The sequence below is a fragment of the Salmo trutta genome, chromosome 20, assembly GCF_901001165.1.
Source record: "Salmo trutta chromosome 20, fSalTru1.1, whole genome shotgun sequence".
In the NCBI taxonomy this organism is placed as follows: Eukaryota; Metazoa; Chordata; class Actinopteri; order Salmoniformes; family Salmonidae; genus Salmo; species Salmo trutta.
In genome coordinates, this window is record NC_042976.1 from 33,922,668 (window position 1) to 33,938,692 (window position 16,025).

The 16,025-nt window shown below is 42.6% G+C and overlaps 1 protein-coding gene across 1 annotated transcript in view; it reads right to left on the reverse strand.

Moving 5' to 3' along the window:
- The window catches only part of vwa8 (von Willebrand factor A domain containing 8), a gene marked incomplete in the record, with an annotated part of 79,765 nt that overhangs the window by 49,247 nt on the left and 14,493 nt on the right, over positions 1-16,025 (reverse strand). Inside the window, 4 exon segments of the mRNA XM_029703022.1 lie at positions 7,819-7,932; positions 13,864-14,024; positions 14,607-14,684; positions 15,027-15,161. Of these exon segments, the coding sequence (XP_029558882.1) occupies positions 7,819-7,932; positions 13,864-14,024; positions 14,607-14,684; positions 15,027-15,161 (488 nt within the window).

Below are 16,025 nucleotides of genomic sequence, written 5' to 3' on the forward strand. Positions count from 1 at the left end.
TCCCTATACTCTCCTCCTCCCCCTCCTCCCTCTCCTTACCACATTCCCCTATACTCTTCCTCCCTCCCCCCTCCATCCCCTCTCCTTACCACATTCATCTATATCTCTCTCCTCCCCTCTCCCCCCCCTCTCCTTACCACATTCCTCTAATATCTAGGCTCCCTCCCATCTCCCTCACCCTCTCCTTTACCACAAAGTTCCTCTATATCTTCCCCCTCCCTCCCTCCTCTCTCCTTTACCACATTCCTCTATATCTCTCTCCCTCCCCCTCCTCTCCTTACCACATTCCTCTTTATCTCTCTCCCACCCCCTCCCTCTCCTTACCACATTCCTCTATATCTCTCTCTCTCCCCCTCCCTCTCCTTACCACATTCCTCTATATCTCTCTCCCTCCCCCTCCCTCTCCTTACCACATTCCTCTATATCTCTCTCCCTCCCTCTCCCTCTCCTTACCACATTCCTCTATATCTCTCTCCCTCCCTCTCCCTCTCCTTACCACATTCCTCTATATCTCTCTCCCTCCCTCTCCCCTCTCCTTACCACATTCCTCTATATCTCTCTCCCTCCCTCTCCCTCTCCTTACCACATTCCTCTATATCTCTCTCCCTCCCTCTCCCTCTCCTTACCACATTCCTCTATATATATATATCTCTCCCTCCCCCTCCCTCTCCTTACCACATTCCTCTATATCTCTCTCCCTCCCCCTCCCTCTCCTTACCACATTCCTCTATATCTCTCTCCCTCCCTCTCGTTACCACATTCCCCTATATCTCTCTCCCTCCCTCTCCTTACCACATTCCTCTATATCTCTCTCCCTCCCCCTCCCTCTCCTTACCACATTCCCCTATATCTCTCTCCCTCCCCCTCTCTCCTTACCACATTCCTCTATATCTCTCTCCCTCCCTCTCCTTACCACATTCCTCTATATCTCTCCCCCTCCCTCCCTCTCCTTACCACATTACTCTATATCTCTCCCCGTCCCTCCCTCTCCTTACCACATTCCTCTATATCTCTCTCCCTCCCTCTCCTTACCACATTCCCCTTTATCCCTCTCCCTCCCCCTCCCTCTCCTTACCACATTCCTCTATATCTCTCTCCCCCTCCCTCCCTCTCCTTACCACATTCCTCTATATCTCTCTCCCTCCCCCTCCCTCTCCTTACCACATTCCTCTATATCTCTCTCCCTCCCTCTCCTTACCACATTCCTCTATATCTCTCCCTCCCCCTCCCTCCCTCTCCTTACCACATTCCTCTATATCTCTCCCCCTCCCTCTCCTTACCACATACCTCTATATCTCTCTCCCTCCCCTCCCTCTCCTTACCACATTCCTCTATATCTCTCTCCCTCCCCCTCCCTTTCCTTACCACATTCCTCTATATCTCTCTCCCTCCCCCTCTCTCCTTACCACATTCCTCTATATCTCTCTCCCTCCCTCTCCTTACCACATTCCTCTATATCTCTCTCCCTCCCCCTCTCTCCTTACCACATTCCTCTATATCTCTCTCCCTCCCCCTCTCTCCTTACCACATTCCTCTATCCCCGTTCTATTTCTCTATATCTTTCCCCCGCTCTCTCTCCCTCCCCCACTCTCTCCACCACATTCCTCTATCCTCGTTCTATTCCTCTATATCTCTCCCCCTTCTCTCTCCTACTAATTTCCTGTTATGACGGTGGAGAAGAAAGCAGTCATTGTCAGGGTGTCACTTCTGACACAGATATTTAAATACTACACTGCACAGGAGGTTGGTGGGACCATAATTGGGGAGGATGGGCTCGTGGTAATGGCTGGAGAGGAACTAGAGGAATGGTTTCCATGTGTCTGATGCCGTTCCATTCAAGTCATTATTATGAGCCGTCCTCCCCCTCTGTCTACTGACTGACCTGCCTCTGGCTGCAAGGTCACGTCCTGAGGTGTGTGTCAGTGGTGTGTGTGTGTGTGTCAAACCGTAACTCATAGCTCATGTCCCTAGACCCCTCAAACTCAACTCTGGACCTCAAAGCCAGTTCCATCGCATTTTTTAAATTGTGTCCCTCTTATCGGGGACTGATTTACACCTGGAATACCAAGTGTGCAATTAATGATCAGGTAGAACAGAAAACCAGCAGACTCCAAACCTCATAGGGTTAATAATGAGGCTTAATCAACACCCGACATTACACAGCCCATAACTTCACTGTTCTGTCTGACACCTGAAAGTCTGTGTGTGGTATGACACCTGAGAGGAGGTATTATTGAATGACTAACCACAGGAAGGATGAGTCATTAGAAAATAAAATAAAAAATTGCACACACACACACACACACACACACACACACACACACACACACACACACACACACACACACACACACACACAGTGATATCTAAATGGACGGCATGCTAATTAACATGATAGGGTGTTGTATCCCTTCATAACACACATACAGCCACCATCACAACACATCACAGGCAGAACTGCCATCTCCACAGGCAACCTGGTCTCAGAGCATTTCATATTATTCTGTACGTAAATCGTCACACACTGACATGTTATGTTTCGTTTGATATGTAGTAATTTGTGGATGTCCATCATCCATTTTGTATATTATGTTACAAATTGCAATTCGTACAATACAGTCCCTTCAGAAAGTATTCATACCCCTTGACTTATTCCACATTTTGTTGTGTTACAGCATGAATTCAAAATTGATTAAATATATGTTTTTTTTCTCTCACTCATCTTCACACAATACCCCATAATGACAAAGTGGAAACATGTTTTTAGACATTTTTGCAATTTATTTAAAATGAAATACAGAAATATCTAATTTACAGAAGTATTCACACCCGAGTCGATACATGTTAGAATCACCTTCGACAGCAATTACAGCTGTGAGTGTTGGTTTTGCCCTAAACCTAATGCATAAAGTTCATTTCTTTGCCAATTTGTTTGTTCAGTTTTACTTAGGTGCCGTGTTGCAAACAGGATGCATGTTTTGGATTCTTTTTATTATTTACAGGCTTCCTTCTTTTCACTCTGTAATTTTGGTTGTTATTGTGGAGTAACTACAATGTTGTTGATCCATCATCAGTTCACTCTTATCACAGCCATTAAAATGTAACTGTTTTAAAGTCAGCATTGGACTCATTGTGAAATTCCTGAGCGGTTTCCTTCCTCTCCGGAAACTGAGTTAGGAAGGACGGCAGTATCTTTGTAGTGACTGGGTATATTGATACACCATCCAAAGTGTAATTAATAACATCACCATGCTTAAAGGGATATTCAATGTCTGCTTTTTAATTTTTTACCCATCTACCCTTCTTTGCAAGGCATTGGAAAACCTCCCTAGTCTTTGTGGTTGAATCTGTATTTGAAATTCACTGCTCGACTGAGGGACCTTACAGATAATTGTATGTGTGTGGTACAGACATGAGGTAGCCAATAAAATAATCATGTTAGACACTATTATTGCACACAGAGTGAGTCCATGTAACTTATTTTTTTCATATTTTTTTAATTTAACCTTTATTTAACTAGGCAAGTCAGTTAAGAACAAATTCTTATATACAATGACGGCCTAGGAACAGTGGGTTAACCGCCTTGTTCAGGGGTAGAACGACAGATTTTTACCTTTTTACCTTACCCAGCTTGGGGATTCGATCCACCAACATTTGGCCCAACACTCTAACCACTAGGCTACCTGCCGGCCCAGGCGGACTTGTTAAGAAATCTTTTACTCTTGAACTTATTTAGGCTTTGTCACGTCCTGACCATAGAAACCTTTTATTTTCTATGGTAGAGTAGGTCAGGGCGTGACAGGGGGTTTTGTCTAGTATATTTATGTCTATGTTGGTTCTAATTTCTTTTTTCTATGTTGGGGGTTTTGTCTAGTTTCTGTATTTCTATGTTTTTTGGGGGGGATGATCTCCAATTAGAGGCAACTGGTCATCGTTGTCTCTAATTGGGAATCATATTTAAGTTGTTGTTTTTCCCACTAGGTTTTGTGGGAGATTATTTTGAGGTACTGCATGTTGCACCTCTTCGTCACGGTTTGTTATTTTGTTTAGTAGTTTATTTGTATGTCTTGCATAGTTTCACAGTTTAAATAAAATGTGGAACGATACACACGCTGCGCCTTGGTCTTCATCATACGACAACCGTGACAGGCTTGACATAACATAGGAGTTTAATACGTATTGATTCAAGACATTTCAGCTTTTCATTTTTAATCCATTTGTAAAGATTTCTAAAAATAGAATTCCACTTTGACATTATGGGGGATTGTGTTAGGTCAGAGACACATCTCAATTTTATCCATTTTAAATTCAGGCTGTAACACAAGAACATTTGGAAAAAAATCAAGGGGTGTGAATACTTTCTGAAAGCACTATACATTACAAATTTCAAAAACGTACAATATGTTACATATTTGCAAATGTATGATATGTTACAAATTCCAATTTGTGGCTATTGTTGGATAGGTGGCTAACACTAATGTTAGCAAGGCCAGGGGTTAGGTTAAGCTTAGGGTTAGGGGCAGGGTTAGCAAAAAGGGTTAGGGTGAGCTAACATGCTAGTAAGTACACTGAACAAAAATTGAAACGCAACATGCAACAATTTCAAAGCCTTTACTGAGTTACAGTTCATATAAGGAAATCAGTCAATTTAAATTAATTAATTAGGCCCTAATCTATGGATAAGAAAACAGATATGCATCTATTGGTGACCAATACCTTAAAAACACATTGGGTGCGTGGATCAGAAAACCGGTCAGTATCTGTCGGGACCACCATTTGCCTCATGCAGCACGACACATCTCCTTCGCATAGAGTTGATCAGGCTGTTTATTGTGGCCTGTGGAATGTTGTCCCACACCTCTTCAACGGCTGTGCGAAGTTGCTGTATATTGGTGGAAATCGTCGATCCAGTGCATCCCAAACATGCTCAATGTGTGACATGTCTGGTAAGTATGAAGGCCATGGAAGAACTGGAACGTTTTCAGCTTCCAGGAATTGTGCACAGATCCTTGCGACATGGGGCCGTACATGATCATGCTAAAACATGAGGTGATGGTGGCGGATGAATGGCACGACAATGGGCCCCAGAATCTTGTCACGGTATCGCTGTGCATTCAAATTGCCGTCGATAAAATGCAATTGTTGGTTGTCCGTAGCTTATGCCTGCCCATACCATAACACCACCACATCCAAGGGGCACTCTGTTCACAATGTTGACATCAGCAAACCGCTCACCCACACGACAACATACACGCTGTCTGCTATCTGCCCAGTACAGCTGAAACATTTGTGAAGAGCACACTTCTCCAGCTTGCCAGCGGCCATCAAAGGTGAGCAGTTGATAACTAAAGTCAGTTACGACACCAAACTGCAGTCAGGTCAACACCCTGGTGAGGACGACGAGCCCGCAGATGAGCATCCCTGAGACAGTTTCTGACAGTTTGTGCAGAAATTCTTTGGTTGTGCAAACCCACAGTTTCATCAGCTGTCCATTTGGCTGGTCTCAGACGATCCTGCAGGTGAAGAAGCCAGATGTGGAGGTCCTGGTCTGGCGTGGTTACACGTGGTCTGCGGTGGCATTTTATTGTACCCAGCACAAGGTGCACCTGTGTAATGATCATGCTGTTTAATCAGCATCTTGAAATGCTACACTTGAAATGCTTACTAACAGGGATGTAAATACATTTGTGTCCGCAATTTTAGAGAAATAAGCTTTTTGTGGGTATGGAACACTTCTGGGATCTTTTATTTCAGCTCATGAAACATGGGACCAACACTTTACATGTTGCGTTTATATTTTTGTTCAGTGTAGTTGAAAAGTTGCTAATTATCTCAAATGCAAAAGTTGTCCGTAATGAGATTCGAAAAACGCAAACATTGGGTTAACCTTAATGAAAGGAAACAGGTAAGGATGAGTCATTGGAAACTAAAAACGAGCACACGTTCGCGTTATAAACCCACCCATCCACCCTCCTTTCGTTTTTGCCTTAACCTCTATGGGCTAGGGGGCAGCATTGAGAATTTTGGAAAAAATATGTGCCCATTTTTAACTGCCTCCTACACCAACTCAGAAGCTAGAATATGCATATTATTGTTCAGGTTTGGATAGAAAACACCCTAAAGTTTCTAAAACTGTTTGAATGGCGTCTGTGAGTATAACAGAACTCCTATGGCAGGCAAAAACCTGACAAGGTTTCATGCAGGAAGTACCCTGTCTGACAAGGAGTCGTGCGTCTTGCATCTGTTTACTGAAAAGTAAGGATCTTAGCTGTAACGTGACAATTCCCAGGGCTCCGATAGGCTCTCAGAACCCGGGAAATACCTGAAGGTTGACGAGGCAGCCTCAGGCTGAAACACATTATCGCCTTTGGTAAGTGGCGGATCAGAGGACCTTTGAATGAGGCGCGTGCACGATTCGCCCCTGTGGAGAAATTTAATTCGGCTGTTTAGGCTCATTGCATATTCCCGGTCGGAATATTATCGCTTTTCTACGAGATAAATGGCGTAAAATTGGTTTTAAACAGCGGTTGACATGCTTCGAAGTACGGTAATGGAATATTTAGAAATTTTTTGTCAAGCCATGCGCCATGCGCGAGACCGTGATTTAGTATTCTGATAGTGTCTAGAACTCACGAACAAAACGTCGCTGTTTGGATATAACGATGGATTATTTGGGATCAAACCTACATTTGTTATTGAAGTAGAAGTCGTGGGACTGCATTCTGACGAAGAACAGGAAAGGTAAGAACATTTTTCTTATAGGAAATATGATTTTGATGAAGGCTAATCTTGCCGGGTGTCTAAATAGCTAGCCCGTGATGCCGGGCTATGTACTTAGAGTATTGCAAAATGTGCTTCATCCGAAAAGCTATTTTAAAATCGGACATATCGAGTGCATAGAGGAGTAATGTATCTATAATTCTTAAAATAATTGTTATGCTTTTTGTGAACGTTTATCGTGAGTAATTTAGCAAACTGTTAGTAAATTCCCCGGAAGTTTGCGGGGGTTATGCTTTTTCTGAACGTCACATGCTAATGTAAAAAGCTGTTTTTTGATATAAATATGAACTTGATTGAACAGACATGCATGTATTGTATAACACAATGTCCTAGGTGTGTCATCTGATGAAGATCATAAAAGGTTAGTGCTGCATTTAGCTGTGGTTTGGGTTTATGTGACATGATATGCTAGCTTGAAAAATGGGTGTCTGATTATTTCTGGCTGGGTACTCTGCTGACATAATCTAATGTTTTGCTTTCGTTGTAAAGCCTTTTTGAAATCGGACAGTGTGGTTAGATTAACGAGATTCTTGTCTTTAAATAGCTGTAAAATAGTCATATGTTTGAGAAATTGAAGTAATAGTATTTCAAACGATTCAAAAATCGCGCCACTGGATTTCAGTGGCTGTTACGTAGGTGGGACGAGTTCGTCCCACATGCGCCAGAGAGGTTAAGTAACCTTCTGTCTTATGTAACCATACCAAACGTAACACATCATACTAATTTGAGTGTCCTGGATTTACTTTTACTATGTTACGTCTAGTCTATGAGACCAGGCTGCCACAGGGAGATCGAAAGAGAAACGCCATGTTATTATTTGATTTATTTATTTTACCTCATTACAAATCTATTTTTCAAGAGACCTGGCCAAAATAGCAGCACACAAAATTATGCCACAGACTGGCAAACAGGAAGTTCCATAGCTGGAGATAATGGGTGAACAGGTTGCTCCCACAGGGCAGCACTGGTGTCATAATTTGGCACCAGCTCTAGCGAACATACATGCCTCGGAATATGTGTTCCTACTTGCGTGTATACCTTTCGTGTAGCTGATCGTCTGTAAGCTGTAGCTCTTCCTTGAGTGCCTGGTATCTGTCCCACCTCAGAAGTCTGGACCCGTCGTACAGAGACAGCTCTCTGTCATGGAGTAACCTAAATTACAGTAGATATAGTATTAATGGATGATTGATCCAGGACCAGTCACAGTGGCCAGTAACCAACCTGTAACACATTGGACAAACTAGATATAGTATTAATGGATGACTGATCTAGAACCAGTCACAGTGACCAGTAACCTGTAATACAGTAGACATAGTATTAGTGCATGGGTATTCAACCGGGGACACGCGGACCCCCAGAAAATAAAAATAATATATAAAACAATAAGTGCATTTTGACGTTTTTAACGAATATCGCTAGCAACAACCTACCCACAGTAGAAAAGAAAAGAGGAGAATATCTTTATAATGATGTCAACTTTATTTCTCAAATATTGAGTAATTTGCATTCCCTGGAGTATGACAAAGGCTTTGAAACAGCACCTGCTGTAATTTCCCCTGGCTGCTGCTAAGCTTTCTTGACTTGGACATTGATTTGGTCACACTTTATTTGGATAGTCCATCTGTAGATACTCTACAGATGGTCATACTATAAACAAACGATCTGCTGATAAGCAACTGTCCACCTGTTGATAAGCAACTGCTTGCTAAGGTTACGGTTAGGGTTCGCATGAGGATTAGGGTAAGGGTTAAGGTTAGAATTAGGGTTAAGGTTAGAGTTAGGGCTAGGGTAAGGGTTAAGGTTAGAGTTAGGGCTAGGGTAAGGGTTAAGGTTAGGGTTAAGATTAGAGTTAGGGCTAGGGTAAAGGTTAGAGTTAGGGCTAGGGTAAAGGTTAGGGCTAGGGTAAAGGTTAAGGTTAGAGTTAGGGCTAGGGTAAGGGTTAAGGTTAGAGTTAGGGCTAGGGTAAGGGTTAAGGTTAGGGCTAGGGTAAGGGTTAAGGTTAGGGTAAGTGTAAGGGTTAGGGTTAGGGCTAGGGTAAAGGTTAAGGTTAGGGCTAGGGTAAGGGTTAGAGTTAGGGCTAGGGTAAGGGTTAGAGTTAGGGCTAGGGTAAAGGTTAGGGCTAGGGTAAAGGTTAAGGTTAGAGTCAGGGCTAGAGTAAAGGCAGCCGCATACATAGGTTCGGTTTGCTTTTAGCAGAACTCGGCTAGGCATAGGCATTAACACAAAAACACTTCCTCAAAATAGTCAATCAATCTAAGACAAATGAAGACTAATCTGCCATTAATTTACACATTTTTGCAGAGGTCTTAGTCGCACAATTTTACATCTAACTAAGATGTTTGGTGCAGTATTTCTCAAGTGATTTTTTTTTAATAATCCCTACCAAATCACCAATGAAGGGGCTGGAAGAGCCGGAGAAAAAACCTGCAAAACACCAAAACTAACATCACAAAATAACATACTATATGCTCAAACTGTTTTGACTGGGCATCATACGGTAAACTTAAGGGTTAAGTTTTGGGTTAGGATAAAGGTTAAGGTTGGGGTTAGGATAAAGATTAAGAGAAAGGTTAAGGTTGGGGTTAGGATAAAGGTTAAGGTTGGGGTTAGGATAAAGGTTGGGGTTAGAGCTAGGGCTAGGATTAGTAGATAGTTAGTTGAAATGTAACTGAACGTCTGCAGAGAATCTACAGATGGACTATCTACAGTGGGGGAAAAAAGTATTTGATCCCCTGCTGATTTTGTAGGTTTGCCCACTTACAAAGAAATGATCAGTCTATCATTTTAATGGTAGGTTTATTTGAACAGTGAGAGACAGAATAACAACAAAAATATCCAGAAAAACGCATGTCAAAAATGTTATAAAATGATTTGCATTTTAATGAGGGAAATAAGTATTTGACCCCTCTGCAAAACATGACTTAGTACTTGGTGGCAAAACCCTTGTTGGCAATCAGAGGTCAGACGTTTCTTGTAGTTGGCCACCAGGTTTGCACACATCTTAGGAGGGATTTTGTCCCACTCCTCTTTGCAGATCTTCTCCAAGTCATCAAGGTTTCGAGGCTGACGTTTGGCAACTCGAACCTTCAGCTCCCTCCACAGATTTTCTATGGGATTAAGGTCTGGAGACTGGCTAGGCCACTCCAGGACCTTAATGTGCTTCTTCTTGAGCGATTCCTTTGTTGCCTTGGCCGTGTGTTTTGGGTCATTGTCATGCTGGAATACCCATCCACGACCCATTTTCAATGTCCTGGCTGAGGGAAGGAGGTTCTCACCCAAGATTTGACGGTACACGGCCCCGTCCATCGTCCCTTTGATACAGTGAAGTTGTCCTGTCCCCTTAGCAGATAAACACCCCCAAAGCATAATGTTTCCACCTCCATGTTTGACGGTGTAGATGGTGTTCTTGGGGTCATAGGCAGCATTCCTCCTCCTCCAAACATGGCGAGTTGAGTTGATGCCAAAGAGCTCCATTTTGGTCTCATCTGACCACAACACTTTCACCAGTTGTCCTCTGAATCATTCAGATGTTCATTGGCAAACTTCAGACGGGCATGTATATGTATTCTTGAGCAGGGGGACCTTGCGGGCGCTGCAGGATTTCAGTCCTTCACGGCGTAGTGTGTTACCAATTGTTTTCTTGGTGACTATGGTCCCAGCTGCCTTGAGATCATTGACAAGATCCTCCCGTGTAGTTCTGGGCTGATTCCTCACCGTTCTAATGATCATTGCAACTCCACGAGGTGAGATCTTGCATGGAGCCCCAGGCCAAGGGATATTGACAGATCTTTTGTGTTTCTTCCATTTGCGAATAATGTTGTCGCCTTCTCACCAAGCTGCTTGGCGATGGTCTTGTAGCCCATTCCAGCCTTGTGTAGGTCTACAATCTTGTCCCTGACATCCTTGGAGAGCTCTTTGGTCTTGGCCATGGTGGAGAGTTTGGAATCGGATTGATTGCTTCTGTGGATAGGTGTCTTTTTTTACAGGTAACAAGCTGCGGTTAGGAGCTACGGAGTGTGCTCCTAATCTCAGCTCGTTACCTGTATAAAAGACACCTGGGAGCCAGAAATCTTTCTGATTGAGAGTGGGGTCAAATACTTATTTCCCTCATTAAAATGCAAATCAATTTATAACATTTTTGACATGCGTTTTTTTCTGGATATTTTTGTTGTTATTCTGTCTCTCACTGTTCAAATAAACCTACCATTAAAATTGGGCAAACGTACAAAATCAGCAAGGGATCAAATACTTTTTCCCCCCACTGTAAATAAAGCGTTACATACATTTTGGCCAACACATGACTAACCTTTATTTAACTACACAAGTCAGTTAAGAACAAATTCTTATTTACAATGATGGCCTACCGGGGAACAGTGGGTTAACTGCCTTGTTCAGAGGCAGATCGACAGATTTGTACCTTGTCAGCTCGGGGATTCGTTCCAGCAACCTTTCGGTTACTGGCCCAACGCTCTAACCACTAGGCTACCTGCCTCCCCTTTTAATAACATAGACTGACCAGGTGAATCCAGGTGAAAGCTATGATCCCTTATTGATGTCACTTGTTAAATCCACTTCAGTCAGTGTAGATGAAGGGGAGGAGACAGGTTAAAGAAGGATTTTTAAGCCTTGAGACAATTGAGACATGGATTGCGTATGTGTGCCATTCAAAGGATGAATGGACAAGACAAAATATTTAAATGCCTTTGAACAGGGTATGGTAGAAGATGCCATGCGCACCGGTTTGTCTCAAGAACTGCAACTCTGCTGAGTTTTTCACACTCAACAGTTTCCCGTGTGTATCAAGAATGGTCCACCACCCAAAGGACATCCAGCCAACTTGACATAACTGTGGGAAGCATTGGAGTCAACATGGGCCAGCATCCCTGTGGAACGCTTTCAACACCTTGTTTAGTACATGCCCCGACAATTTGAGGCTGTTCTAAGGGGGAGGGGTGCAACTCAATATTAGTAAGGTGTCCTTAATGTGTTGTATGCTTAGTGTATATTTCCACACCGAGTTTGGAATAATACTGTGAAATTGAGAAAATTATGATAATACCCTTTTAGTGTAAGAACTGTTTGAAAAGAATGCCTGAAATTTCAGCCTGTTTTGGTGGGATGGAGTTTTGGCCTTCCATGGTGACATCACCATGCGGTAAATTAGTTAATAGACCAATAAGAAAGACAGTTCCAAACCTCTCTGCCAATAACAGCTCATTTTCATTTTCCTCCTCCCGACTCAGACAATCCCAGTCAGTCCTAGCAAACTTTTTGCTTGAGAAATTGCTCTTTGCTAAGAAGCAATTGTTGTTGCTTTTTGACCATTTTCATTAAAAACAAGTAAGATACTTAATAATTGTTACCCAAGAAATGATTTGATATTGAACTAAAAATGGCTGCGTTGGACCATTTTTAAATAAATGTAAAAAAAAATAATTTTGGACTGCACTGGGCCTTTAACCGTGATAAAACAGCTGTTTTTAGCTAATATGTGTTTGGAGCAGGGTTTCCATTAGCCGGTTATAGCCAGCTTTTGGCTGCAATTTTTGTTGTTGTTGAAAAGTAGATAAATCAAATTTGAGCTGGCCAATTGTCCAGGAGAAGAAAAATCCCACTGCAAAATAATGCTTTTTAGCCTTTTCATTGATGGAAATACCAGTCGATGTAAATACATTTGACTTGTCAAGCTTATCGGTCTACAGATGAATTTGCATAATTTTATGGAATTAAATTACAGCATACAGAGCCTTTGAGCAGAAAGTCTGTCAGACAGCACAAGAGTTGATGCTACAGCAACTCAAACAGCAAATACATTGGCAACAGAAGGCAGGCATCATCAGCGAGTCATACAGCACTTTGCAATGAGCTAGAGGCAGTATGCATTTTCAAAACATAAACTTAATTGTTTGAAACCTGAATGCTTTACTACATGCCTACCTCACTTCAAAGTAGCCTAGCCAAACTCGACCATATCCGTGGGGCAATTATTTTATATCAAATGATTTCATTGTCCAGTGGCCAAAGGCACAATCCTAGTCATATTAGCAACCCATGCTAGTTGTTGCATATTAGAGCTCCTCTCTTTCTTCCCAATGGTGTTTTCCCGTTACTTGTATTATCGAACAAACATTTGCACGTAGCCTACCGCCTTATGCGCATTGCTGCTCTTATAATGTGAAGAAATAATAGTTTATCAACACTTTAAGCTAAACGTTCTGATCTGTTGCTTTTTAAAAAACATCTTTATGTAGCCTAGGCCTACTGATCGTATGAATTTGGGCTCAATCATCCCACAACTGTCCCAGAGTCTGTTTGGAATAGGCTATTTCTTTCTCGACAAGCTGACCAATAGAATAGGTCAACTTTTCTTCTATGGGGGATAGTAGACATAGGTTAGTGATTTTTCTGTTCGTTACTTGTCTTGTTAGTTGAGGAAAAGGAAATGTGGACAGTTAGAATAACTACAAAGTGCGCATCAGAATTCGGTACATTGTTGCGGTCCCTTGCATGTTCTGTAAATATGAACTACCATAATCTAAATGTGGTTTATGTCATTCTGAGCACCGTGGGTGGATGAACCAATCAGGTTACGCACCCAATGCACGTGGTTTTCTCAAATCTACAGTAAATTAAAATGCTGCCGGTCAAATGTTCCGAACACAATTTCCTAATGGAAACCCTGGTTTGGCATTACCTTTCTAGCTAATAGGGTATGTTGAGTTTACACTTGCTTTTCCAATTATAATGTGGGTAGGTCAAAATAATGAAAAACTATCCACCAAATCTATTCATTTTAAAATGTTGATTACTTCTCCTTGCCGTTATCATTCACCTGATGAAAAAACGTTTTTGTTAACATATGATAGGGGTCCCTGGTTCGCCGGTTTGCCTGGGAGGGGGTCCCTAGACAAGAAAAGGTTGAAGACCTCTATATTAGCGGATGACTGATCTAGGACCAGTCACAGTGGCCATTAAGCTGTAATACAGTAGACAAGCTATTAGTAGATGATATGCTATTTGTGAGTGTGCACGTGTTCCTGTCTGCATGTGTGTGTCTGTCACTGCGTGTAAGTGACTATGTACCTGGAGAGTACAGCCAGGGTTCCCAGGTTAACCCGGTGTATGCCGTCCAGTAGCAGTAGCTTGCCCTCCTGGGCAGCAGTGACCAGGGGAGAGGGTCTCCACGCTGTGTCTCCATTAGCTAACGTGTAGCGCTGCTGTAACAGGTCCCTTGCTGTCATGTCCTATAGACAGGTGACAAAGAGAGAGAGATGAGGTGTTGTAATTATAGCCACTGTCTCACAAACACACAAATCCCGACAACTTATAAAAACATTTGCTTCACACACACACGGCGAGTTATGTGAGGAATGTGCTCCTGTGAAATACAGTACATTAACCCCTGGGACAGAGCCATGAAGTGACCCATTACCATGTGCCTGCATTGGAAGGGACAACTGCGTGTGTGTGTGTAGTCTGAGAAAGACATCCTTCTCTCTTAGTTATCAAGTCCATCAACGTGGAATAAAGCATGACAATCATTTATTCAACCAAAAGTCCATTATCTGACCGTTGAACATAATGATTCCAGTCGTCTTTTGAAAAGAGGGAGACGTGACATGTCAGTGATGCAGCTCTGGACAACTGAACCTCAGCTAAGGGGTTGTTTTCTCCAACTCACAGGCACACACAGGCACACACAGGCACACACAGGCACACACAGACACACACAGACACACACAGACACACACAGACACACACAGACACACACAGACACACACAGACACAGCCTCCAAATGGAGAGTTGGGAGGTACTGTATTCCTACCTGATAGAGCATTACAGGCTCCATGTTGTAACCCAGCATCTCAGCAAACTCTTTGGCAACCGCTGACTTGCCACAACCCTGAAAACATACAAGACTTGGTCATAATTGTTGTCCAAGGAGCAAAAGCAAACCAGCACACATTAAACGTAACTAAGCATCTTAGATGGAGGTTATCGTGCGTGTGTCAATTAAAACAATCTAATGAAATTATATTTGTCATGTAAAAAATAGCTAACAATAGAAGAGGTATAGTATGCATAGTAATAGCCTGATGTGTACACAATAGGATATACAGTATAGATAATGAACGTACTGTCAAGAATGACTGTATTTACAAATATAAATTAGGTAGTGTCTTGGTCAAGCAGGTGAATAAATAGTATATCGCAGCAGTGTGTGTGTGTGTGTGTGTGTGTGTACCTTAGCCCCTATAAGGCACATGTCTTTGACTAGGTGTGACTGCACCATCTCAGCCAGGAGCTGGGCGTGGCTCGGGGTGCTGATGAATGCGGGGTTACTGTTGGGGGGGCGCGGTGCCTTGGTGCCTGCTGGGACCTGTAATCAGAGAGTATTACAGCTAATATTCTTATTGATGTCGATGTTGTTTTCATAATTTTTATGCGTTTTACTTCGCTTTGGCAACACTGACCTTGTCATTAACGCCATTAAAGCATATTGAATTTCAGAGATACCGATATGTACACACACACACACACACACACACACACACACACACACACACACACACACACACACACAGTGGCAAGAAAAAGTATGTGAACCCTTTCGAAATATCTGGATTTCTGCATAAATTGGTCTGATCTTCATCTAGGTCACAACAATAGACAAGCATTCTGCTTAAACTAATAACACACAAACAATTATACGTTTTCATGTATTTATTGAACAGTGCAGGGTGGAAAAAGTATGTGAACCCTTGGATGTAATAACTGGTTGACCCTCCTTTGGCAGCAATAACCTCAAGCAAACGTTTTCTGTAGTTGCGGATCAGACCTGCACAACGGTTAGGAGGAATTTTGGAACATTCCTTATTACAAAACTGTTTCAGTTCAGCAATATTATTGGGATGTCTGGTGTGAACTGCTTTCTTGAGGTCATGCCACAGCATCTCAATCGGGTTGAGGTCAGGACTCTGACTGGGCCACTCCAGAAGGCGTATTTTCTTCTGTTGAAGCCACTCTGTTGTTGATTTACTTCTGTGTTTTGGGTAGTTGTCCTGTTACATCACCCAACTTCTGTTGAGCTTCAATTGGCGGACAGAAAGCCTAACATTGTCCTGCAAAATGTTTTGATAAACTTGGGAATTCATTTTCCCGTCAATAATAGCAAGCTATTCAGGCCCTGAGGCAGCAAAGCAGCCGCAAACCATGCTCCCTCCACCATAGTTTACAGTTGCGA